At 36.8% G+C, this 23,951-nt stretch overlaps 2 protein-coding genes across 5 annotated transcripts in view; both read left to right on the top strand.

Annotated features, from left to right (window-relative positions):
- LOC109052160 (SH3 and multiple ankyrin repeat domains protein 1-like) overlaps nt 1–10,070 on the top strand; it is a 50,808-nt gene extending 40,738 nt beyond the window's left edge. For 2 of the 4 annotated variants that reach the window (XM_042714779.1, XM_042714780.1), the window contains exons 21-28: nt 357–383; nt 608–667; nt 831–946; nt 1,589–1,712; nt 1,820–2,067; nt 2,550–5,257; nt 5,744–6,838; nt 7,815–9,059. In XM_042714779.1, coding sequence (XP_042570713.1) covers nt 357–383; nt 608–667; nt 831–946; nt 1,589–1,712; nt 1,820–2,067; nt 2,550–5,257; nt 5,744–6,838; nt 7,815–7,896 — 4,460 coding nt within the window. In that variant the 3' untranslated portion in view covers nt 7,897–9,059. Of the gene's footprint in view, nt 1–356; nt 384–607; nt 668–830; nt 947–1,588; nt 1,713–1,819; nt 2,068–2,549; nt 5,258–5,743; nt 9,060–9,453; nt 9,525–9,950 lie in introns of those variants that run through there. The other 2 variants (XM_042714781.1, XM_042714783.1) reach the window with 2 other exon arrangements.
- LOC109088566 (protein kinase C and casein kinase substrate in neurons 2 protein-like) lies at nt 9,951–22,909 on the top strand. The gene is made up of 10 exons (XM_042714814.1): nt 9,951–10,070; nt 13,658–13,726; nt 15,015–15,171; nt 15,878–16,113; nt 17,711–17,866; nt 17,941–18,116; nt 18,879–18,999; nt 19,354–19,427; nt 22,215–22,294; nt 22,377–22,909. Exons 2-10 carry the CDS (start codon nt 13,670–13,672, stop codon nt 22,487–22,489), a joined length of 1,170 nt encoding a protein of 389 aa, XP_042570748.1. The 5' UTR covers nt 9,951–10,070; nt 13,658–13,669; the 3' UTR covers nt 22,490–22,909.
- The last annotated feature ends 1,042 nt before the right edge of the window (nt 22,910–23,951 follow it).

Raw genomic sequence — 23,951 nt, 5'->3', positions numbered from 1 at the left:
CATATAACATTTATCAAGGTTATTAATCTCAGTATCAGTCTAGATTTGAATCAATAAACAACAGTATGCAGTTTATATGCATTAGTTATAAAAATTGTTTCCTTCAGTGACAGTGAAAACATTATAATGTTTGTTGGCTGTCAGTTTTCTTCTTAGTTTGTTACCATGACAACTGAAAACAGACTGCAAACTTGAGAAAAATACTTGCTGTTTATTGACACTGATTGTTAATACTGTTATAAGGGAATAATTGAAATGATGATAAAAATGTTACACTGTCACCATAGTGTCCAGTTAAACATGTACTTATAAAAGCATATCGTTGCATTTTTAACATTACTCATTTCCTTTTGCAGCTGCCTCGCCATGGAAGAAAAAACCAGGTGACTTGATTTTCCTGTTGTTTTCTTCAAATGCATAAGGGTTATGAAATGTGTATTATGACTGCCTCTAGTTAGTATGATTATCACATAGGATGCATTTAAGAGCAATTTGTGAAATTCCAGAAGTTTCTCTGGAATGTGTGTTTGTTCCTTGTAAGCCATTTATTAGGATCTGTGTATTTGTGTGTGAAGTTGCTAATTTTTTTGTATGTGTCTGTGCTCAGATCATACAGAGAGCTCTCAAGCTCCAGAAAAGAAGAAGAGCGTCTATCAAATGGCCCTTAGTAAGAAACCCGTCCTCTTCATTTATTATATTTCATCTCCTGATATAAATTTTTTACTGTATACACACTTTTGAATCTTCCATTTAACATACAGTATATTATTATATCCAGGTGATTCATCTCAAGTTTTGTAGCATGTTCATTTTCTCCTGTCGTTCTCCAGATAAGCTGGATGAGATTCTAGCTGCTGCTCAGCAGACAATTAGCACATCAGACTCTCAGGGTCACAGAGGTCACGGGGGCAAGAAGGAACGAAACAAGGGCTTTAACGCTAATGAGGTAACATCTCTGTTTCATTATCTCTGTTCTGATTAACAGTTTTAGTTTTGACAGTGTTGAGGAAGCTACTTTTTAAGTCAAGTTACTCATAATTCAAACTACAGTCAGTATGGTATCTTTTGTCATTTATCATCAGCATAAACTTTAACAAGCATCTTTAAAAAAACAACAGCATGAGTAGGAGCATGTAGTTAAATATTTCAGCATAAAAAATGCTGTGCGGGGACTTAAATTGGTGAAATGTTCAGAACAAAACAATTCGCTTTTACACATGACAGAAAAGTTTGGGAGAGCTTGTTTGGATTATTGCATCAGCTCGCTCAGTAGCTACAAGAAAAGCTTGAAAAGAGTTATACACAGCTTTGAAACAGTAGTTTTGGCGGAAGAAAAGGGTTCTTTGATGTGTGTTGTTACATATGACCACTTGCATTTGCTCGCCTGATCTTAGCTGTTGCACAGCTATGTTAGTAAGGCTTTTCAACTAGTAATAAGTGTAAGAGTGAGGGTAAGAGAGTACCTTTACAAGCAGTTATTGTGTGGAAGTAGAGTTGTAAGATTGTCTGATGTAGAGTCGTCTTTCACTGAGGCAGCAAGGAAATGTGCTAAATATTCCACCCCATCAGTCTTTTCCCTTTTTTACAGCAAACCTTTGAACAATCAGGTGTTGGCGTGATGTCATCAGGGTCTGGGTATGGTTACAACCAAGCCCAGTTTTCATCAGGCCATTCAACTCAGCGTGCTATGATGATGCGTCAGAAATCCATGGGTGAGTTTAAATGCAACAAGTGTCGAATCCATCACTATTCAGACCAATTGCACTGTAATTCTTAGAGTAATTTATGTAACTGTGTTCTGCATGTCTTCTGTCTAAAGGTGTGACCGAGGAGGAGAGGGTACATCTCAATCCTCCTACTATGAAGCTGTCTCGTAGTCTTTCTGTGCCTGGACCAGAGGACATCCCCCCTCCACCGGACACCTCAGCGCCTGAGCCGCCCCTGTCTGCCGGTGGCCACACAGACAGGAGAGCAGCACCAACACATTTTTATGCTGTTCCTCCTCTGCCTCCATCACACCACCTGCCTCATAGCCAGACACAGCACAGGGTCCCGCCCAACCGCAGGGTAAGAGCTTGATAGCATTGGTCAAAGATTCCAGAAAGTGGCATCTGTCTTTCTTGTCTGTTCCTGGACATACACTGTCAGAATAAAAGTGTTAAAGGTATATGAAAAATTAAGTCATAATTAGGGCTGTCAGCGTTATCGCATGCGATTAATTCAAAAATCCTTAATGCGTTAAAATAATTTAACACAATTCATTTAAAATTACTGAAACACAATTTCTATTCTACATCTTTTACCCAAATACACTTGTTCGCCATCAGATCAGCACTAGTTATAATTTACTCATCCTTGTGTTGTTCTAATGCCCTTCTTTCTTTTTCGAACAATAAGAGGAGATTTTTTTTTTTATCTCCTTTTGTGGTCCAAAAAAAATAAAGAAGGGAATACGGAATTAGAACAACAGAAGGGCGAGTGAATTATGACAGAATTTTCATTTATGAGTGAACTATCCCTTTAAGACTTTGAAATATTGTGTTTCACAGGCTGAAACTGATACCAGCAAGATGGGAGGAGCAAGAATGGGTGGCCTGAGGCGTGGCTATAGCAATGCCGTGCCTCCTTCTGAGGTGGGCCCCAAGCAGTCTACAGCACAGCGGAACCAAGCGCCAGCGGTGGCCAAGATTGCAGGTCGGCAAGGTGGGAAAGGGATGTTGGTAAAGCAGCGCAAGGTGGAGGAGACCGGCAGAGAAAAGTTGGAAAAAAGTTCAATTTCAATCCCAACTATTATTGTGAAAGCGCCATCTACCAGCAGCTCTGGGCACAGTAGCCGTGCGAGCAGTGAGGATACAGAGCCGTCTCCTGAGAATAATGAAGAGCAGGAAGAGGCAAAGCCTCAAAACCCAGTTGTGGCTCCTACGCCCGCTCCACCTCAACCACCAAATATTCCATCAAAACTGGAAACACTGGGCAAGAGCACAGCACAACGGGAACGTGAACACTACCGTGACTCCCGTCGGAAAAGCACCTCGTTCTATCACTCCTCTGAGGAGGACATGTTAGATGAGCAGGAGTCTGCTCAGACTTCATTGGAGGCCAATACCTCCGCTCGTTTACGTCCTTCTAAATCTATCGATGAGGGATTGATCTCCAGTGATGCCTTAAGTATGCCACCTGCGTTTGGGTTGCCACAGTATGCATCAGCTACACCTCATCAAGCCACTACCTTTATCCACCCATTGACGGGGAAGGTTCTAGACCCAACAAGCCCACTTGGAATTGCACTGGCTGCACGTGAGCGAGCACTGAAAGATGACCACCGTACTCGTAGAGAGGAACGCCACTTTGGTCGGCAGCTGTCCAGCACCGGTGTTTTTCCTTCTGCGGTCTCTCCTCCAAACCAAAAACCTGTTCCTCCATTCTACATCTACCAATCACACACCTCACTCTATCTTAGTGGTGCCTCTCCAACAACAAGTGCGCCAGTCCCACAAAGTCGCCCCCAGTCTCCTCGGATGCTTCGATTAAGTGGTGGTGGGACAGGGAGCTTGGAATGGAGTGAACAGAATATTGTGGATAGAGAGGAAAGAGGAGCACCAAAGGTGCGGTTTACAGATAATCAAGCCATTCAGTACCAGTCTCACCTTCAGGACAGAGACAACAGAGCCAATCAGTACCACACTTACATGCGGGACCGAGAAAGGGAAGGGCACAAGAGGATACCGCCCAAGCCTCCTCCCCGCAGGCCTTCCTTTATAGGCAACGAAAGTGAACACGGCACGGCTGACAAAAGTTCCACCAGTAATTCCCAGGATGACAGGGGAGGACAAAAGATGGGAGAGAGTGGGATGGAAAAGGAAGGAGAGAAGTATACAAAGAGAGGGGGAAATCTAGGGGTTGGAGAGGGTGGCGATTTGATGGTGCTTCCACCCCCTACTCCATCTGTTGATATGGACGATGAGTTTGTGTTTGCAGAGCCCCTACCTCCCCCTATACAGTTTGCAAACGGAATAGAAATAGACACCCATGGAACAACAGAATATAATCAACAACAACAACAACAGGAGGAGCTGTCAGGATCTCAACCACCCAAGGAGCAACAGTCTCTGCAAACGCTTTCCAAACCCCCACAAGATGCCATGTCCCTACAAGACAACATGCAAGCTGATTCACATCAGGCACCCGTCCATCCTTCTGCTGTGGTACATCCATTTCTTTTCCCACCATCTCCTCTAATCCCCCCTCCACAGCTGTGTCCCAAAATACCTCCAGCAAACCCACCCCAGTCCCAACCCTTAAGCTATTCCCAGCACCCAAACACCAGCCAACCCCAACCTTTACCCTCGCCACAAGCGGGAGACTCTGCTGCTTCTAGTCTTACATCTTATGACAGTGAGGTGGCCAATCTGACCCAGTCAGCTCTCTCCCCATCTCTTCCTTCGCCACAGATATTCCCTTCATCGAGTTCCCCTTCCGCCCCAAACGCCTCATCTGACCCTATGTCATTGCATCGGCCTCTCCCACTTTTCTACCCACAACAAGGCCATGCTAACATTTCTATGTCATATTCTACTGTGGCTGCAACTGCACCTGTAATGACTGTCACCACAACAATGCCTTTGGAAAGTGCATCAGTTATCGATGGTGATCGACTTCCTCTAGCTCTTAAGGGGCGTGATTGGCCAGAGGCTGTGGTTGATTCTGGAATTGAGGAACTGGATAGTCACAGCAGCAGTGATCACCACATGGAAAACTTCGGAGAAAGAAGGGACCTAGAAGGAGGCAGAGATAAGGAGAGGGGAGGAAGACGAGGAGAAAGCATGGAGAGTGGGATAGTAGGGGATGGATTCAAAGGAGACCGAAGAGTGTCTCTTGATTTGTCTCTTTCTCACCCCGATAAATTCGCTCAAAAAACACACAAACCGCACATGCATAAATCCATACCTCCAAACCCGCCTCACACAAAAACACACATTCAGAATATGACAAAATATCATGCGCACACAGAAAATGGACGAACCGGACCACTGCTACAGCGGAAGGCTAGCACCGCTCCCAACATGTACAGGTCAAGGGAAGAGGAAGAGCAAGAACAGGGAAGAGGAAGTGAAGCTGCTGTAAAGATTCCAGTATTTATGGATCGTCGTCTGAACTCTCCTCTCTCCAATGTTAAGGCCAGCATCATAAATGAACTCAGCAGCAAACTACAGCAGCTTGGTGGCTGGCCAGGTCAGGCACAACCGTCAAATCATAGGTGAGACATCTTAAGAAAACAAAAAGACACACACATTCTTACAGTACAGTCGCAAAAAAAAAAAAAATTGTGAACCCATTAAGAATTACCTGGATTTCTGCATTCGTAATGTGGTCTGATGTACAATTCTATATTGACTACATACCTTTTTTCTCCAACTGTCAAATGGAGTGTAGGTAAAAAAAAAAAAAAAAAAAAACAAGTTTCACAACACAGTGCACATATGCCAATTATATATGTATATTATCTCATTCTGCTACAGATGTGAATGATACCTCAAATCATAGCAACCGAAAGAAAAAAGTTAAAATCTCTCATTATTTTTTAGCAACCACATAGCAATCCCCATCAAACACCCCAGCACTGTTTTGGCCATTTTTTTCACTGGCAAACACCTCTAATCTAGTTTCATTGCTTATTTTGTCTGAATTAAATGGGTATTACTGTTATTTTTCTGGTTTACACACATTGTTTACTTTTTCACAGGTTTCCAGGTGATCCCTCTGGCTGTGCACCTCTCCTCCCTGCTTCTGCGCCATCTCTCCAACGCTCCATCTCTCCAAACCTTCCCCCTAATTCTTTAACATCTAACTGCACTTCTGTTGCACTGAACCCTAACCCTGTACCTTCATCTCCTCTTCCTGTAACGTCTATAACCCCAGCCTTAACCCCGACCCCATTACCTCTCACCCCAATCCCAGCTCCACCTCCTCTCAAAGACTGGACGCCATCTAATTCTCCTATTTCTTTTCCTCACGGGATTTTGTCCCCTCCGTCGCTGCCCCATGCCCCCCTCTCTCCTCTTTCCCTGGCTCATGCACCCCTCTCTCCTCCATCGTTACCTCATCCTCCCATTTCCCCAATATCTCTCTCTCATGCACCTCTCTCTCCTTCTCCTGTCTCTCTTACACCACTTTCTCCATCCTATTCCCCCTATCCCTTGTCTCCGAAACATCGCTCTAAGTATCGTGGTAAAGCTTCCGAGTTTCAGTTCTCTGGGCTAGAACTACGACGTTCCGAATCTCATTCTTACACTCAGCGTCGCCGAGTGCCCAGTCCCCTCATCTCCTGCTCAGACCACCCACAACCTGGACCTCCGCGTCCATCCTCGCTCCCTCTCTTTCCATCTACGCCGCTCTATGGCTCTCCGTACGAAATACAACCTCCTTTAACACCCCCATTGGGAGTCGCCCACCAATATTCAGACCAGTTTTTCCCACAAACATCTCCTCTCTTCCCACCTGTGGCTCCTCCTAACCTCATGCTGGTCTCCAGCTCTCTCTCTCCTACCAACTTCCTGTCTGGAGGCTCCTCCCCATCTTGTATGAGCTACCCGCCCTTAACTGCTCCTCCACCCAATCACCCTTTTGTGTCTAAGCCCCTCCCCTACTGGAGCAAATATGATGTTGCTGATTGGCTGACTTACCTAAATCTGGCAGAGCACCGGGAGCGTTTTCTTGACAACGAGATTGACGGCTCCCACCTGCCATCTCTGACAAAAGAGGACTTCCTGGATCTGGGTGTGAGTCGGGTTGGACATCGCATGAACATTGAGCGTGCGCTTAAGAGACTTACAGACAGGTGAGATAGAAAGTTGAGAATAGGAGGGAAAATGAAGGGTAGATTTAGATGAGGGGGCCTGATGAACAAGCATCAGAAAGCAAACTAGACACAAGTAGTGAGGGGGAAAATTATTAGTTTTTTTGAAACAGAAAAGAAGCCGGTTATATTTGTTTTCCTAAAAATGGTCCACCATTTCATAAAAATTTAGCTCTGCATGGATAATTCTGCCTGCAGCTTTACTCAACAATAAATAAACATTCTGCCCTTGATGTTTTTGTATGCTTTAGATGATGTTTATTAAAAGAAGTTTAGTTAAGGAAGACTTCATTTGATCATAAAACCCATTTCCTCTCTAGACTGTGACCTTCATGTGTACATATTTTATTTCGCACTGCCAGTCAGAGGTTTGGACATATCTATTCATTCTTTATTATTAACATTTTCCACATTTTAGAGTAATAGTAAAGTATGAAAACTAAGAAATAATACAAATGGAAACATCTCTGCTATGTAGTGACCAAACAATGTTAAATCCCAACCAATTTCATGACACTACTGAAGGAGTTCTCATGTCTCCTTGTTTTTTTGTGAACTAAAACTAAACTTTAATTTGTAGTTTTTAAGAACGTATGCACAACCCTTTAGATCAAAAGGTCATGAGTGGTCGGGTATGACCAAACCTGTGTCTAGTAGTGTATATTACAACATAAATTAATTGAGCTATGATTTTTTCATATTTCATGTAAGACCACAAAAATCATTTAATCGATTGAATTGCAGCTCATTCCTTTTCGTTAAACATGGCATTTTTTTGAAATTGCACACTTGACACGTGCCCTGTAATTACATACTGCACACTTATGTAACTTTAATTGCTTTTTGAATGCCAGATTCTTCATCTTAGTTTGTAGATGATCAGTATATCAAGCACTTTCTTTTCTTACCTCATGCTCTGCCTCCCTTCTTTTTCTTTTCCCCCTTCCATGTTTTCTAGGCTCTCCTCTGCTTTCTCTGTCTTCACTGTTTCTTCTGAAGGGCAGAACGAACGCATGAAAGATGAGGCGACTCAGAGCTAGATGAGAGAATTAGAGAGAACCAGTTAGAAGATAGAAAGAAAGAAAGAAAGAATGGGGTTAGACAAAAAGCACTTGGGATGAAAGGGAAAGACTTCCACTGAAGGACAGAGATGGGGATGATTGCAATGGAGAAGTGCTATGAAATGCTCAAACACTCTCACAGAGAGCAAATGTTTGTCATCCAAGCTGAAGCCAGACGGCCAAACATCTTCAACCAGTCAGAGACAGAGAGAATGTACTTCTTTCATTGTTTTTTGGGATGACGAAATCAAGAGGTGTAATGAATTTTAGTAATATGATATTATTTTATTAATACAAATGAGGCTACTGTGCTTATTTAAGCATCTTGACGTGCAGGCTTTGATTCATCTGATATGATGATTAAAGTCAACATGAAACCTGAATGACCCCATTTACTTTTTCATACACATTTTTAGTGCATGTTATTTCAAAGAATGCTTATCAAATGTAATTTTCCTTTTAGGCTTATGTCACCAAGCCCACTTAATTTTTAACTGCCAGTCATACAGTGACACTTTACACCATCCAATTTGCAATAGATAAAATTAAGTCCTGCCTTACATTTTTATCATTGAATGTCTTTTTTTACTCCGATATGTTGGATGATGAAAGTAAAACGGGTTGTAAACGGTTTCATGTTGACTTCAAGTAATAAAAGTTCTAAAAAAAAGTCATCATAATGCCAATAATAACCATATAAGGATTAAGTATGTAAGCATTTTAATACCGTTAGCAGAATCAGTCTTCCAAAGATCAGAACACAATGAAAGAACCCATCGTTTATATTGCTTAAGTGTGCTCTTGTTAACCTACACAAACACACACACATGCACATTAACACTGACTCTGTGTGTTTGTGTGTGTGTGTCTGTGTATGTATGTGTGTTTTGTTACGGCGGTGGTGGTTGTTTTATAGGAGTAAAGCATAACTCCATTTCATTTGAAAATATATTTAAGGAAATAGGAACAAAGCAAATATATATAAATATGTATGTGTGAGTGTGTGTATGGAAATGTATGCAGAATTAAAGTATATATATATATAAATATCAGATATTTCTATTGTTCTGTACAATAATTGATGAATATGATGATACATAAGCTCTACCTAAGAGGTTTGAATAAATTATTCTCTTGTTGAATTTATTCTCATCTCTTTTTGACCAAAATTGACAGAAAGGATCACTTTAAATAGTTAGCTTTTACAGCCTTTTTTACTGAATGCAGGGATAGTTCACCCAAAAATGGCCCTGCAGGCCATCCAAGATGTAGAAGAGTTTGTTTTTTCATCAGATTTGGAGAAATGTAGCATTACATCACTTGCTCACCAATGGATCCTCTGCAGTGAATGGGTGCCGTCAGAATGAGAGTCCAAACATCTGATAAAAACATCACATTTTCAGCAAATTTTCATTTTTGTGTGAACTATTCCTTTAATTGTATGCTTGAACATTGTGCCATGGAGGTAACAACCATCAGGGTGAGTAAATAATGACTTTTTCATTTAAGGATGAACTATTCCTTAAATTCCCACAGGCCACGATTGACTGCGTATGATGCAGTAGAGGTCACATGACACTGGCCACTGTCCTGTTGCTGTTTCCGAGGTGATGAACTCTGATACTAAACAATCATCTACTTTTATGTGCCTTAAACACTTCATATGCTTTGATTAGATATGTCGAATTGCTTTATATTAATAGTATACTGTTTGCTTTTGAACTTATGAACTTGCTCTGTAAACACACTGAAACATGCTAATTGCTTCACGTGTTGGCAGTTTTTCGTTCTGAGCTATGATTGGCAGAGAGCTGAAATAACTCTCACATTCCTCAACACACTTAAATTTCACACCTGACAACTCATTTACACTCAGATGAGAGAGAATGTCTGTGTGCGTGTGTGTGTGTGTGTGTGTGTGTCTGTCTGTGTGTGTGTGTGTGTTTGTGTGTGTGTGTGAGAGAGAGAGAGAGAGAGAGAGAGAGAGAGAGTAAAAACATACAGTTGCATGTACATGTGCACCTCCACAACAGCTGACTGACTGCACAGACACTGGAGGAACGTCAGACAGACAGACATGGGAGAAAAGTGAGGGAGACTGAAGGAGGGCAGAACAAGCCAAAGAACGGAAGAAAAAAGCCTTGGAGTGCAAGGTCAGCTTTGGTTTTCGTTTGCTATTCTATTTGATTTAAGTTTCTGAGTAGTTGACAAAAAAACATTTACATTTTTAAGCAAAAATTGATATGATAGTGTATATTTTAGGTGCTGCAACATCATTTTGATTTTTAAAAACTGCTTTACCATTTTGCACCCCACTAAACTGTTGTGCTGTGAGACTTTAAAGTACAAATAGTTCATTTACTCTCAGTTAATATGGCAAAATCTGCATGCATAAATTAGAAAAGCAAAACAAGGGGGAAAAACTGAAAATAGACTATCCATATAGCAGAAAGAGTGTTACCCTGATTTATTGGATAGAGTTGTGTGTGAATCAGCGCAGGTTTACAAACTAAGGAAATGAACATTACATTCCAACTTTGGAATGTATATTCAAAGCATTTTGCATGTGACACTTTGCTATGCAATAACAAATAGATTTGATTATGTTTTATAGTGTATATTTAGCTCACACAGAAAGCTTGATCAATACTGTATTTCATTGCTGAAAGTCAAAATGCTTTGTTTTTGTACTTTGCTAAAAATTGATTTATATTCACAGAAACAAAAATGCTATTTTTTTAGTTTATTTTTGATATGCTTTTCTTCTGTTTGTGTATTTTTCCTATGCAATCTGTGCGTATTTGAGATTGTGATTGTAAATGTATTTAATGTTCTGAGAAAAAAAACAGACTGAATTTTAAACACTGTTCTGCATGAATGTAGATGTGTTTTGATAAATGCCTTATGTGTGTTTATGTATATATATATATATATATATATATATATATATATATATATATATATATATATATATATATATATATATATATATATACATACTACCGTTTTAAAAGATTGGGATCAGAACAATTTTTATGCTCATCAAGGCTGGATTTATTTGATCAAAAATACAGGAAAAATGTATTTAATGTGACACTTTATACTGGAGTAATGGCTGATGGAAATTCAGCTTTGCATCACAGAAATAAATAATATTTTAAAGGATATTAAAATAGAAGCCATTATTTTATATAATAACATTTTGCAAGATTACAGTTTTTTTTCTCTGTATTTTTGATCAAAGAAATGCAGCCTTGATGAGCAGAAGATACTTATGACTTTAAAAAACTAAGAGACTTTAAAAAAGTTACAAATCTTACTGATCCCAAACTTTTGAATGGTTGTGTGTGTGTGTATACACAAACACACACACACACACACACACACACACACACACACACACACACACGCACGTTATTATTTAAATTTAGGGACAAAAATTACAGTTCTCTAAATTTCAACATTTTATTTTAGGTTCTATTTATGGGTTTCGGTTCTGTATCAATCAATAAAAATAAATTAACCAAAAAAAAAAAAAAAAACAAACAAACAAACAAACAAACAAACAAACAAAAACTAAAAGGTACATCCTTGTGCCTTATTACCCTTAAATGGTAAATATTAGTATAAGGTACATATTAGTACTTTAAAAGTCCATATTAGTACATTTTTGCTTTTGTACCTTATAGTGCCACCCCAGTGACAGCTTTGTACCTTTTTTCTGGGAGTGTTGTAAATATTTGACACAATGGGCATTGTGCTCTCATAAATAGAAAATGACTTCCTGGGGCATACATGGGGCATACATTTTTTACTCTTTTATGTATTGTGCACAGAGTGTGTGTGTGTGTTATGAAGTGTGTGTGTGTGTACGATTACCCACCAGCTCATGTTTATTTGGAGTTGCTTGGCTGCTGGACGGAATTCTGGGGTGGGGGTGAATTATATCTCTGATCCTGGATTCCAGTAGCATCATACACACACACACACACACACACACACACACACACACACACACACACACATACACGCCCTTACAGTATGCTCATAAATACGTGCATTAATACATGCAGATGCAGTGACGTCCATTCATGATTTAGGCTAATTTGTGAGATTTTGCTTAGTTCCCGTGAACATTATCACCTTTAGTTTCTGGATTTCTGTCAGTGTTAATCATGTCAAATTGACAGCAAATTTCAGAGATGTTTATCATCAAAACTAACTATATCCAGTTGCAGACTCACATGCAATGAGTCCCCATGCAGAGTGATTCACACGGACAGTTGCATGCTCTGGATTATGGCCAGAAACTCACCCAGGATCTTTGTTTTTAATCAGCCAGACTTTATTAAGCAGTCAGTACATGCAAATACATGCATTTATGAATACATCATATCATGTGAAAAAAGTATTCTAGTCTTAAATTTATGTTCTATAACAGTAGCTGTCATCCTCTTATCATTTAAAATGACCTCAATTTTACCAGTTTATAAATTTGCAGGACTGTTTTGGTGATTTGTGTACAACAATTTGATTTAATTTTTTTAGGTATTTTTATCAAGCAGGCCACAGGATTTGTTGCCGTTGTCATTTACTATTTTGCATCCTGTTGCTGAGTGTTTTTAGACACTAAACCACAGTAGGTTTAATTCCTCACTATTTTAGTCTTTATTTTATTTTATTTATTTATTTTTTATTTGTATTTAATGTGCACTTGTAGTGTACTTCAAATCTTTAAATAATAATTTAAAAAAATGTACTTGGAGGTAATGTTAATTAAATAAAAGGCCACTTAAAGAGAGTATACTTTCTTAAACTGTTTCTTAACATGTTTTTTTTTTTTTTTTTTTTTTTTTTTTTGTTTAAGTGCACTTTGAAATAATGTCAAATTGAAAATTTTACTTTAAAGTACACTTTACATCATGTTTTAATATTTTGTCATGCTTAAAAAAAGTACACTTATTTTGATGTGTTGACTAACACTGATATCACTGATATTACATTACTAAATTGCATCCTCATCATTACAAATACATTACCATAAATGCTGGCAGTACATTCGGCAATACACTTGAATCATATTTCAAAGGCAATATGTTATTAAATTACATATAACAATGCATTTATATCCTACTTAAGTGGGTCAAAAAACACTAACTGTAATGCATTTTCATTTTAGTGCAAATTACATGCAATTATGTTTTCAAAAACATTAAATTGACTGTGCACTCTTTAAAAGCATATTATTTTTGTAAGTACTCTTTTTATAAGTATGCTAAAGTGTGCTTTATTTTTCTCAAGGGTATTTATCTGTTTAGGCTGTAAAGTTTCCTTTTTAAGTAAATGGCATTGGGCCACAGGGGAAAGTAGCTGGTCAGGTGAAATGTTTTCCTTTTCAAGAGCATCTACACTTGTTAGTGCTGTTTGCCAAGACTAGCATCACTAATACTATTGCTCATAGTGATTTGAACAAATGCTTGAAAACTGCAGCATGTCATTCATCCTGAAGTATGTCAAAACAAGAAGATGGAAACATCCAGCTCGGGGAAACGCACATGTGCAGAAGGTCCAAAAGCTTGTGAAACGCTGCATCCGAGTGGCCGTCTGTTTGCATGAAGCAACTTTGGACTTCTATTGGCACTCTGAATAGTGCACTGCATTTATTGTCTATAACATAAAGCATGCAAATCCCTTCACACACTTACATGTAATCAGACTGGTTTAACTGTCTCTTTTGCAGCCAGCTGAGACCATGGCAGACCCTCCAACAGGCCCACCTGAGGATATCAACAAAATCAGCTTCTGGATGGTAAGAAATAGGCTGTTCCAAAGCCTAGTGAGCTGTTTTGCTGTCCGCTCCCTACATAGGCAGCATCACAGCTGATATAGAACTTCAAAAGTGACTGATTTGGAATGTAAAAATAGTGATATATACTCACAGGTTTCATGATTCTCAAGATCACCAGATAACAACTGAATAACTAAATAATTAATTACGAATTATACATCTACCATAAGTGTACATATAGATAATAGAGATTGCACTGATATTCAATATAAAAATATCAGCTGATACCAATAGTTTATTTTTCTTAAGGAAAAAATCTCTTCCAACTAAAGCTGTAAAATATACAGGAAGCCGTCTCATTTGTTACATGAAATTAGAGGTTAAAATTAAAAAACTATAATATTCAATGCTATTTATTTTCAGACATAATAATCACACTCAAATAAAACCATTTGTATGTAACTCAATTGCACATAAGTTAGTTTTCTTAAAAAAAAAACTAACCTTGTCTTCATGAGAGATTTATTTTAATATACATATATAATTAACAGTAAATAAACTCCTTCTTGTGTTTTTAAAGTTAACTAACCAACTGTGAACACTGGAAATCTTTTTGAGGTAAATGCAGCGTTAAGTGGAATACTGATTACAAGCTGTTTTATTTGATGCCTTTCTGTCAAATTTAATATATATACATACACACTCATGTAAAACAATATATATATATATATATATATATATAAAGTGAGTGATGTGATACAGCCAAGTATGGTGACCCATACTCAGAATTCGTGCTCTGCATTTAACCCATCCAAAGTGCACACAAACACACAGCAGTGAACACCTTGCTCAAAGGTACCTCAGTCATGGTATTGCTGACCCAAGACTCAAACCCACAACCTTAGGGTTAGGAATCAAACGCTCTAACCATTACGCCACAACTTCCCCTTAATATATATATAGCAAATCTAAACTGTTTGATTGCTTGTTGGTTGCAGGCTATTTTATCGCACAATTCTTATCTGATAAATGCAACTATAAGGAATAATTAAGATATTAAAAAAATCAAAATTTTGTGTAGAGCTGATTTACAGCTGAAATCGAATTAGTTTCATAATCGATTAATTTTACAATATTACCATTGCTATTTTCCTGTGAAGCTACTTAGAAACGATCTGTATTGTATAAAGCACTATATAAATAAATGCAACTCAACTTGGAACCAAGCAAAAATACCACACATAGTTCACCATAGATAGATTGAGTTACAGGAAAATTAATTCAAATTCCTTCTGTTCTTGTCTCTCAGCCAGGAAATTACATCCGGACAGTACAGAGGACATCAGAGTCATACCAGGCTTGTAAAGACACCATAGCATGTATGAAAGACCGGGCTCATGTGGAGCGACAGTACGCCTGTCGGCTCGCCGAATGGAGCAACAAGTGGAAATCAATCACTGAGACTCGTGAGTTTCAAAAACCTATCCTCATTTAATCTATGACACAATGATTTTAATTTTATTAGTGAAATATGTTCATTTATTTTAAGTTGACTCTCAAAAGTCCATGATTTTGAGTAAGGTCTGTTTGTATTTGACTGAGTTATTTTGTACAATTAAAAGACTTTATACAGCCAAATAGACCAAGTAGGAAGAAACTTTACTACGCTAGCATTAGCAAAGCTACCGCTGATTGAACAAAGCATCATCGCTCATAATAGTAGTACATGCAGTTATCCATAACCATAAGCTCTACTCTTCTGCACAATGGTAACGATAGAAACTTGAACGTAACAGAAACTCTTTCAAATGTCAAAGATAAATGAAAATTAAACATTAATAGACATTTCCCTTTACTCAAAAACACATAAAGTAGCACTTAATTTCAATATTTACTCTTCATATCCAGCCATATGCAAAGCATACTGGGAACTAACAATCACAGCCAAAATTAAACTGCAAAGGTTTGCTAATTCTCTTAAAATAAATACGTAGCCTTCTTTTTTCTTCTTCTTCTTCTTCTTCTTCTTCTTATTTTTTCAGTTTAGTCAGTTTCTAAATTCAAGCCTCAAAACTGCTCAAGTTACCATTAAAAAAAAGAAAAAACATAATCTCTTGGTTTTATTAGTGAAAAGTTCTCAATATTTTCTAAATCTCTGTGTTTGTCTCTCAGGGCCGCTGTATGGGTCCCTCTTGAGGGCCTGGCAGTGCTTTTTCTCGTCCACCGAGCGTCTGTCTGCTCTTCACACGTCAATCTCTCAGTCTCTGGTTTCTGAAGATGCAGAGCGCATTCGTTCGTGGCAGAAGGAGACGTTCCTTCGGAAAATGTTCTGTGGATTCAGAGAGTCACATGACCTTGGGACGGCTTTCTCACATGCTCAGAGGCCCTGGGAGAAACGATTAAAGAAGGTGACAGTTAGACGTATGCCGCTGGTTAATCGGTGTTAATCAGCTGAACTGTTTTCACTCCTGTTGGCACAAAATCCAGTGCAACTTCTCAGTGTGTTAAAGCAAGACACTACAGGAAAAACCACTTGCCAATTCTGAAATTTTGCTTCCATAACATAACAAGTGGAAAGAAAACATTCACTATACACATTTAAAGGTGCAGTTTGCGGTTTCTGAGAAACGCTGTTGAAAGTGTTTCAGACTGAGCACCAAAACACAGTTTTAGCCAATCAGCAGTAAGGGGCGTGTCCACTCATGATGGGGGAGGTGCCTTTTTATGAATTTGGGGGTGGGGCTATTAAGATGGGGTGTGGTTCTTTTAGGTACTAGCGTGTTTGTTGTGGTCATTTCAATTATCAGCAGTTTCTCAGAAATTGCTTACTGCACCTTTAAGTTTTTATTTTATTGCACATTATCTATGTAGATTTCAATTTACAATACATATATTTAAAGTATGCTTTGTTAAAATATTTTTTTCCCTGCCAGAAATCTGCAAGTATCTATTTTTTTTTACTGAGGGGATTGTTCATGTAACATTTACATTTACATTTTTATTTTCGCATCTACATTTTATGTAACATTTTATTTCTAAAAATATATTACAAAAAAGTATTTTTCTGGTTATAGTATTTTCACAGTATTCTCTGATTTATGGAGTGATAAAAATAGATCCTCCAAAATCTTCACTATAAAAACCTTTGACGCTAATATGTCAATAAAAATATTAGTAACATTTCAGAAAACTTGATGCAGTTTCAGTCTTTCTAAATTTAGTTTAATTCAATATGTTACGTTCCATTTTTTGTAATTAATTGTGATATTTTCTAGCAATTTCTTAGTGAAAATAGTTTCTGCATCATTTTTTTCAGTGTATACATAATATATATTTGTAATATATAAATTTTTTATTTTGGGGTGAACTATATTATTTATAAATTATTATTATTATTTTTATTATTAATTAATTTTTTTTTCAGATTTTGTAAATATATACTATATATATAATGAAATGATACTCTAAATAAAAAACTAAAAGTAGCAAATGTCTTAATGAATAAGTTGAGTCATTCATTCATTCCATTCATTCAGGAACAGAGTAATTGGCTCTCTTTATGAATAGGCCATTGATTCATTTGTTCAACCGATTCATTCAAAACGTAGATTCATCCAGAAATAGTGTGTTGCTTGGAGATGCACAACAGTTCTGCTGTGGCTTTAATAGGTAATACTTGCATTGGCAAAACTAAGCAAAATCAGTCAATATTGTGTCTCAAATATAACATAATAGTAAGTTTTTATTTATTGAACTGTTGTATAAAATCAATATCACATTTGCAGCACTGGTGTGATATTGCACACTTTAATTGTGTTAAAAAGTAAATAATTAGATTAACGCGTTAAATCGACAGCCCTAATATTATAACATATGTTGGAAACTTAAATGATACACTTAGAGAGAGAAGATGAAATAGTATCTCCAGTGCATTCAGTAACATAAGTGAGAGCTGAATAGAAAATGAAAAGCACTACTAATAATAAATCTTTGTGTCTCCATTAGCTTGAAAAGGCCCGTGTGGCGTATCATAAGTCATGCCAGAGAGAGCAGAACGCTCAGGAAAAAGAGAATCAAGCCAAAAACAAAGCCGACTTGAGCGAGAGCAAACTGTCCAAGATCCAGCAGGCCAGAGAGAAAGCCACTCAGGAGCGCGGCAAGGTCAGTCAGAAATCAGACTGTATGAGCAAATGCCAGTTACTGTTATGACTTAATGAATTTGCTTGTTTTTGCAGGCACGTGATCATTATGAGAAGGTTCTCGAGGACGTTACTGGCTTTGCACCACGATACATGGAGGAAATGGAGTCTGTGTTCGACCAATCACAGGAGGAGGAGAGGAAGAGGATCAGCTTCCTGAAGCAGGCCTTCCTGTCCATTCACAGACACCTCGACATTACCAACAATGAGAGGTTTAAAACGCAAACAATCATTTGATAAAAAATGTAGACCATGGTCATGTAGACCATTAAAACGATTACACTTTATCTGACATTAAAGCCTTTAGTATATTTTGAAGGAAAACAAAAAAAATATTTGTTAGTGTTGCTGGTTTCATCTATTTCAATTGCAGAAGATGATATGTGTATGTATAAAGGGTTATTATAGTTTAAACTAAAAACACTGAAGAAAAAAAAACATTACTTTAAATAAAATAAATGTTAACTCCAATAAGATTAAATGTCAATTATGAATAAACTTAAATAACTACAACTAAATAATAAAAAAATAATAAAAACCATGTAGACAAAGGACAAAAAACACAACAAAAGTACTAAAACTTAAACTATAATTTAATTAGAAATATAAAATATAAAAACAAAATTAATATAAAATATTACCAAAATATAATAATATATCAATGATAATTAAATAGAGCTGAGAATCAAATGATTTACATTTGACATTTCAGTTTTAGAAATTTTTGTTTTCCATAAACCCTGCAGGATATTTTTGACAAAGACAGAATTTTCCAAAACTCCATCCACAGCCTTTTCCTTTTCAATCATCTTCTTTAAAGGCAAACAGTGAATGCAAAGATGCAAGTTTGTTGGATTTGTTGGATAAACATTACTTAAGAAAATCAAGTTTTTAGTATTATAGTATTAATAAGTTCCATTAGCCACAGTTTTGTCTGCAGTCATGTGTATTTTGTGTGTGTGTGTGTGTTTCAGTATAAAAGCAGTGTACAGTGAGCTACATCACATGCTCATGGCCATTAATGAACCGGATGATCTCCGCTGGTGGAAGAACAACCATGGGCCGGGCATGCCGACAGACTGGCCCAAACTAGAGGTGTGTGTGTGTGTGTGTGTGTGTGTGTGTGTGTGTGTGTGTGTGTGTGTGTGTGTGTGCGTGTGTGTGTGTGTGTGTGCGTGTGTGTGTGTGTGTGTGTGATCATATGCATTCAGATATTACGAGCAAAATTATCCTTATTATCAATGCTGGTTTACTTTTGTGCAACAAACAGTGTTAATTTAGTGCTGAATGACTCTGAGTTTTAAAATAAGTACACATCCCATTTTATTGTATTTTCATATTGTTATTTATTGCCTTTGTGTGTTTTAATCTTGTAATCTCGTTGTGTTTTTGTGTGCCTTTGTCTTGTAATCTCATTGATGTGTGTTTGTGTGTGTGTTCTTGTTGCAGGAATGGAACCCGCCGATTAAAAAGCAGAAACCTGGAAAGAAACCAAAAACACACAGAGGAACGGAGGAGAAAGCGTAAGCACACACACATGCAATAAAGGGTCTATATGTGTACTGTACGTGTCAACTACGAAGACACCTATAGGAAAAATCTGTTTTATTTTGCTTCCATAACTTGTCTTCTCATAGTGAAAAGAAAACTTTAAGAAAACACATTTAAGGGTTTTTTTAATCTATTTGTGTCTGTAGATTTCAAATACAATACATATTTTCAAGGCCATTTTCTCAAAATGAATCTGAAATCTTCTCTTCAGCAGCACTCACATACACCAAACTGATAGTTTATTCCTGTTTAGGTTCTGAATGTTTTGACCGAAAAGTTTGTTCATTCGCCTGATTTATATCACATTTTATTCCTAAAAACAGGATGCAAATTTATTTGTTTCTGGCTATTGACAATATTATCTGAATTATGGAGTGATAAAAACAGATCTCCCAGATCCCTCTGTAAAAGAACCTGGCTTAATCCAATGTTCAGATTTCTGTTCTGAAAATGCATGCAAATGTGTGCATATTTAATTAAATAATGGCTAATTTCTATATTTAAACACAACATTTCAGAAAACAAAATAATTGCCTTAATGCATGTGGTTAATCAACTGGGAAAGTATGGTGATACATATTAATTAAAATGTTTGTCCTATTCGCCTGTGATGTTCTGCCTTAACTGAGAATTTTTGCACGCAAAGTGCTCTATTAAAATGTCAAAGGTAGTATTAATTAAATCAAGTTAATTAGAAAAGAATTAGAATGAATCAGATTAGGAAATGAAATGTGTAAGTATTGAGCAGCAGCTCAATTAGAGCGCAGAGTCTCTTTGGGTTTCCTTCTGTCAGCGTTTCAAATCCTCCTCGGCTGAGCTGATTGAGGCTGGATGAAGACTGATTGTGAGCTGCAGTCACACTGGTGAAGTGTGTCATTTGACAAATTGTGCCGTGTACAGCGTTCAGTCCTGTAGCGCGTGATGTAGACCTTCATTTCCACTCTGATAAATGAACTGGAGGTGATTTCATCTGGACTAGGCAGTTTGTTCAGCCTCAAAGAGATGTTTTTGCACAAAATGCATTAAAAATGCAAAATTACAGTGTGTTTCTGGCATGATACCGGGACTGCGGGCACTGAATTAAACATGAGGTCATGTGACAACAATGTAGAGTACTACTGTTTAAAATGCTTATTGCATAATGCATACTTGTTTTAAAGTAGTAGGCAGAATTCAGTGCAAGTTTGCAGTCTGTGATTATTGCTTTTTTTTATGTCTTTGATTATTTTTTTCATTAGTTATAGTAATATTTGTTACAGTGTGTGTGTTAATCTTTGTTAACGTTTTATCAAAATGTAGTCCATGTTAGCTCGGGTCCATTCAAAAATATTATATAATTTGAAGGTTATCGTTTTTGTATTTTGTTTCAGTGTGTTGTCCTGTTGCAAAACAGAATATTTTAAATCCAGGTGCTTTTGTTTTTTTTTCCTGCATGAAGGCCCAAAGTTGGTTTAGTCGTCTTCCTCCAGCGTGTTTTCGGTTGAGCTCTAGTTGTGATCTCTTCCAGTGTTTTGCTGTTGTCTGTCGTGGTTTTAGGACTATAACTGCTTCAGGCATGTTGGACTCCCTTAGAACAGCTTCTCTTATACAGATTCTTCATTTTGGAGGGCAGCCAGTCCTGGACAGATTCACATTTGTGAATGTCACCTTTTTAATGATGGTCTAAATTGTGCTTCAAGTCAATGCCAGTGGCTGAAAGTCGTGTTTAGTGAGTTAAATGAACGCTTTTGAGAAAGAACTGTTTGCGGGTTTGATTTAGTGTATTGTTTGATGCATGCAGTAGAGAGAAAAACACATTTCCTGGATCGCAGATGTTTCTTCTGATCAAAAAACCCTTTAATCTCACCTGTGTCTCCACTAGAGCTCCAAGAGATCTCAACAATGTCTCAAACAGTCAAATTGACTTGATTATACAAATCCTGGATTTCCTGAAACCTGCTAAGAACATGTCGAGATCATGAAAATATTTCCATAATAAAATGAGCCTGTTTTTTAGGACCATCAGAATTTTTTTCCCCCAATGTTAGTGACTATTTTAATGAAAATTAAACACATTTTTATAATTTATTAAAACATTAAATAGTAAATGAGTAATTTAGTAACACTACAATTAATGTTAAATTAATTTAATATTATTTTTAACAAAAGCTAAAACTATTAAAAATAATTTTCTTTAACTGAAATAAATCTCAAATAAAATAAAATCTAAATATCAGATGGAATGGTTAAACTTGGAAAATATAAACAATAATTCTTGTTAATTTTTAATATTTTTTTATTTTAAAAAGTTCTTTAACTAAAACTAAATAATTAAATAACAAAATAACTTTCTTTAATGGGAATAAAGCTGAAATAAAATTAGATATAAATACTAGATGGAAAACTTAAGGTTAGAAAACTTAAAAATGTTAAGTAATTTTTAATAGTTTAACAAAAACTATTAAAAATAATTTTCTTTGACAAAGCTGAAGTAACATATAAATAGTAAATGGAAAGCTTAAATTTAGAAAACTTAAAAAATAGAAATGTTGCCTTGGCTAACTGAAATAAGTAGAAACTGATATAAAAAATTAAGCTAAACAGAAATATATTTTAAAAAAAAAAGTGGAAAATGACTAAATTAAAATGAAGCTGAAATATTTTAAAATAAAAGATCATTCAAAATTTAAATAAATACTATAATAGTATATAAATAATACTAAAATAACAACTGGTTTCGGATGAACAGAAGTTGATTCGTCTCCCATGTCCTGGCGCAGGCTCATGATCGGAGGAGTGCGTGTTCGAGCGCTGTACAACTACACTGGAGAGGAACCTGATGAACTGTCATTCAAAGCAGGTGAGCATGTGGAGATTCTGCTGTTAGACTGTAACTCTGCGTGCGGTGCTGTGGATGTGACCGCTGTGGGTCTGTTTCACAGGTGAAGAGTTCCTCAAGGTGGAGGAAGAGGACGATCAGGGCTGGTGCTGGGGCGTGAAGGAGGGCGGAGTCGAGGGATTTTATCCAGCCAATTATGTGCTGCCTGTCAAATGATGTCATGATTCATCACTGAGGCACAACGATGCCTATTTACAGTAATGGAAAACATTCGGTGGCCATCAAGAACGATATAAATGTGAATGTCATCGCATTAGAAATCGCCAAGGGCGAACTTTTTCACTTTTCTTTGACTTTTTCAGCAATATCCATTGTTTTATCATTTAAAATTGACTTTTTGTTTTGTTTTGTTTTTTCTTGAAAAGTCTGCTTGTGTTACATTTCTGTAAATTTAAGTGTTACTTAGTTTGATATATTATCTAATGCAGTGACATTCAGACATTTTTTAAGTGTCCAAATACTTGCAGTCTGCCGTATCTTTGGTAAATAATTTACTTTTGTGTTCCTTGGAAAACAACTACAACAAGTGTTTCTACAGACCAAGATGAAAATAAAACATTAATTATCTTTCATGAATGAAAACTTCAACTCTTTATTTAATAATGTAGGATGTCATTCATTTTAATTAACACATTTTTTCCTCCTGGAAAACCTCCAAGTGAGACCAGCAAATGATTCAAGCAAAGTCAAGAAACACCCTCTTTTGTAATTTATATATTGCTTAATGAGGGGTTGTACAAAAACCAGTAGGAGCTTGTTAGAAAGATTACGGGGCACTGGAGAAACAGCCTCCATTATCATCAGAGCCAAATCTATATTTCACCTACAGGAATCAACACCTGATCAAGTGGAATGAATGACACTATAAATAACATTTGATTATCAGCTCTGACACACTACACTGCAACATCCAGGACTGAACCAGCAAAGAAGGAATTTTTACAGGTATCCAGATAAAGAACAAGGAACAGGTGCGTAACTATAGCTACCAGTCATTAATCCTGGAATGACAGGGACCTCTGGTGGTGGATCCGAAATCACATCCCTCCATCTGTTTTAATGCTGTCTTCCACAGTCAAGAGAGAAGACATAAAGCTTGTCTGTTTTACTGTATGTATGAAATATTATTTTGAATATTTTGTGCATGTAAAATATTATAAATTCAGTTCAGTTACACTACCATTCAGAATCTTTGGTAAGATTGTTAAAATATATATATATTTTTTTCTGAAGAGTATCTTCCTGCCATGGCTACATTTAGTTGATCAAAAATACAGTAAAAATTGTAATATTCTGAAATATTATTACAATTCAAAATAACTGTTTTCTATTTGAATATATTTTAAAATTACATTTATTCCTGGGATGCAAAGTTGAATTTTCAGCATCATTACACAAGTCTTCAATGTCACATGATCATTCAGAAATCATTCTAGAAATCTTTAGAAACATGCTAATGTCTTTACTCTCAGTTTAAATCTATTTAATGCATCCTTGCTGAATAGAAGTATTAATTTATTTATAAGTATTAATTATTAATGAAAAAAATGTTCATTCATGAAGATGCTAATTTGCTTCTGCTTTTTGTTTGTGTATAAATAAATTATTAAATCTGCAA

This window comes from Cyprinus carpio, chromosome A24, assembly GCF_018340385.1.
Source record: "Cyprinus carpio isolate SPL01 chromosome A24, ASM1834038v1, whole genome shotgun sequence".
Lineage (NCBI taxonomy): Eukaryota > Metazoa > Chordata > Actinopteri > Cypriniformes > Cyprinidae > Cyprinus > Cyprinus carpio.
This window is presented reverse-complemented; position numbering and strand designations above follow the sequence as displayed.

Excerpts from the sequence above, each read along its gene's own strand:
- LOC109088566 (XM_042714814.1), top strand. The coding sequence starts at position 13,670 with ATGGCAGACCCTCCAACAGGCCCACCTGAGGATATCAACAAAATCAGC. Across the intron at positions 13,727-15,014 it reads ACAAAATCAGCTTCTGGATG|CCAGGAAATTACATCCGGAC; the intron begins GTAAGAAATAGG and ends CTTGTCTCTCAG. Across the intron at positions 16,114-17,710 it reads GGGAGAAACGATTAAAGAAG|CTTGAAAAGGCCCGTGTGGC; the intron begins GTGACAGTTAGA and ends TGTCTCCATTAG.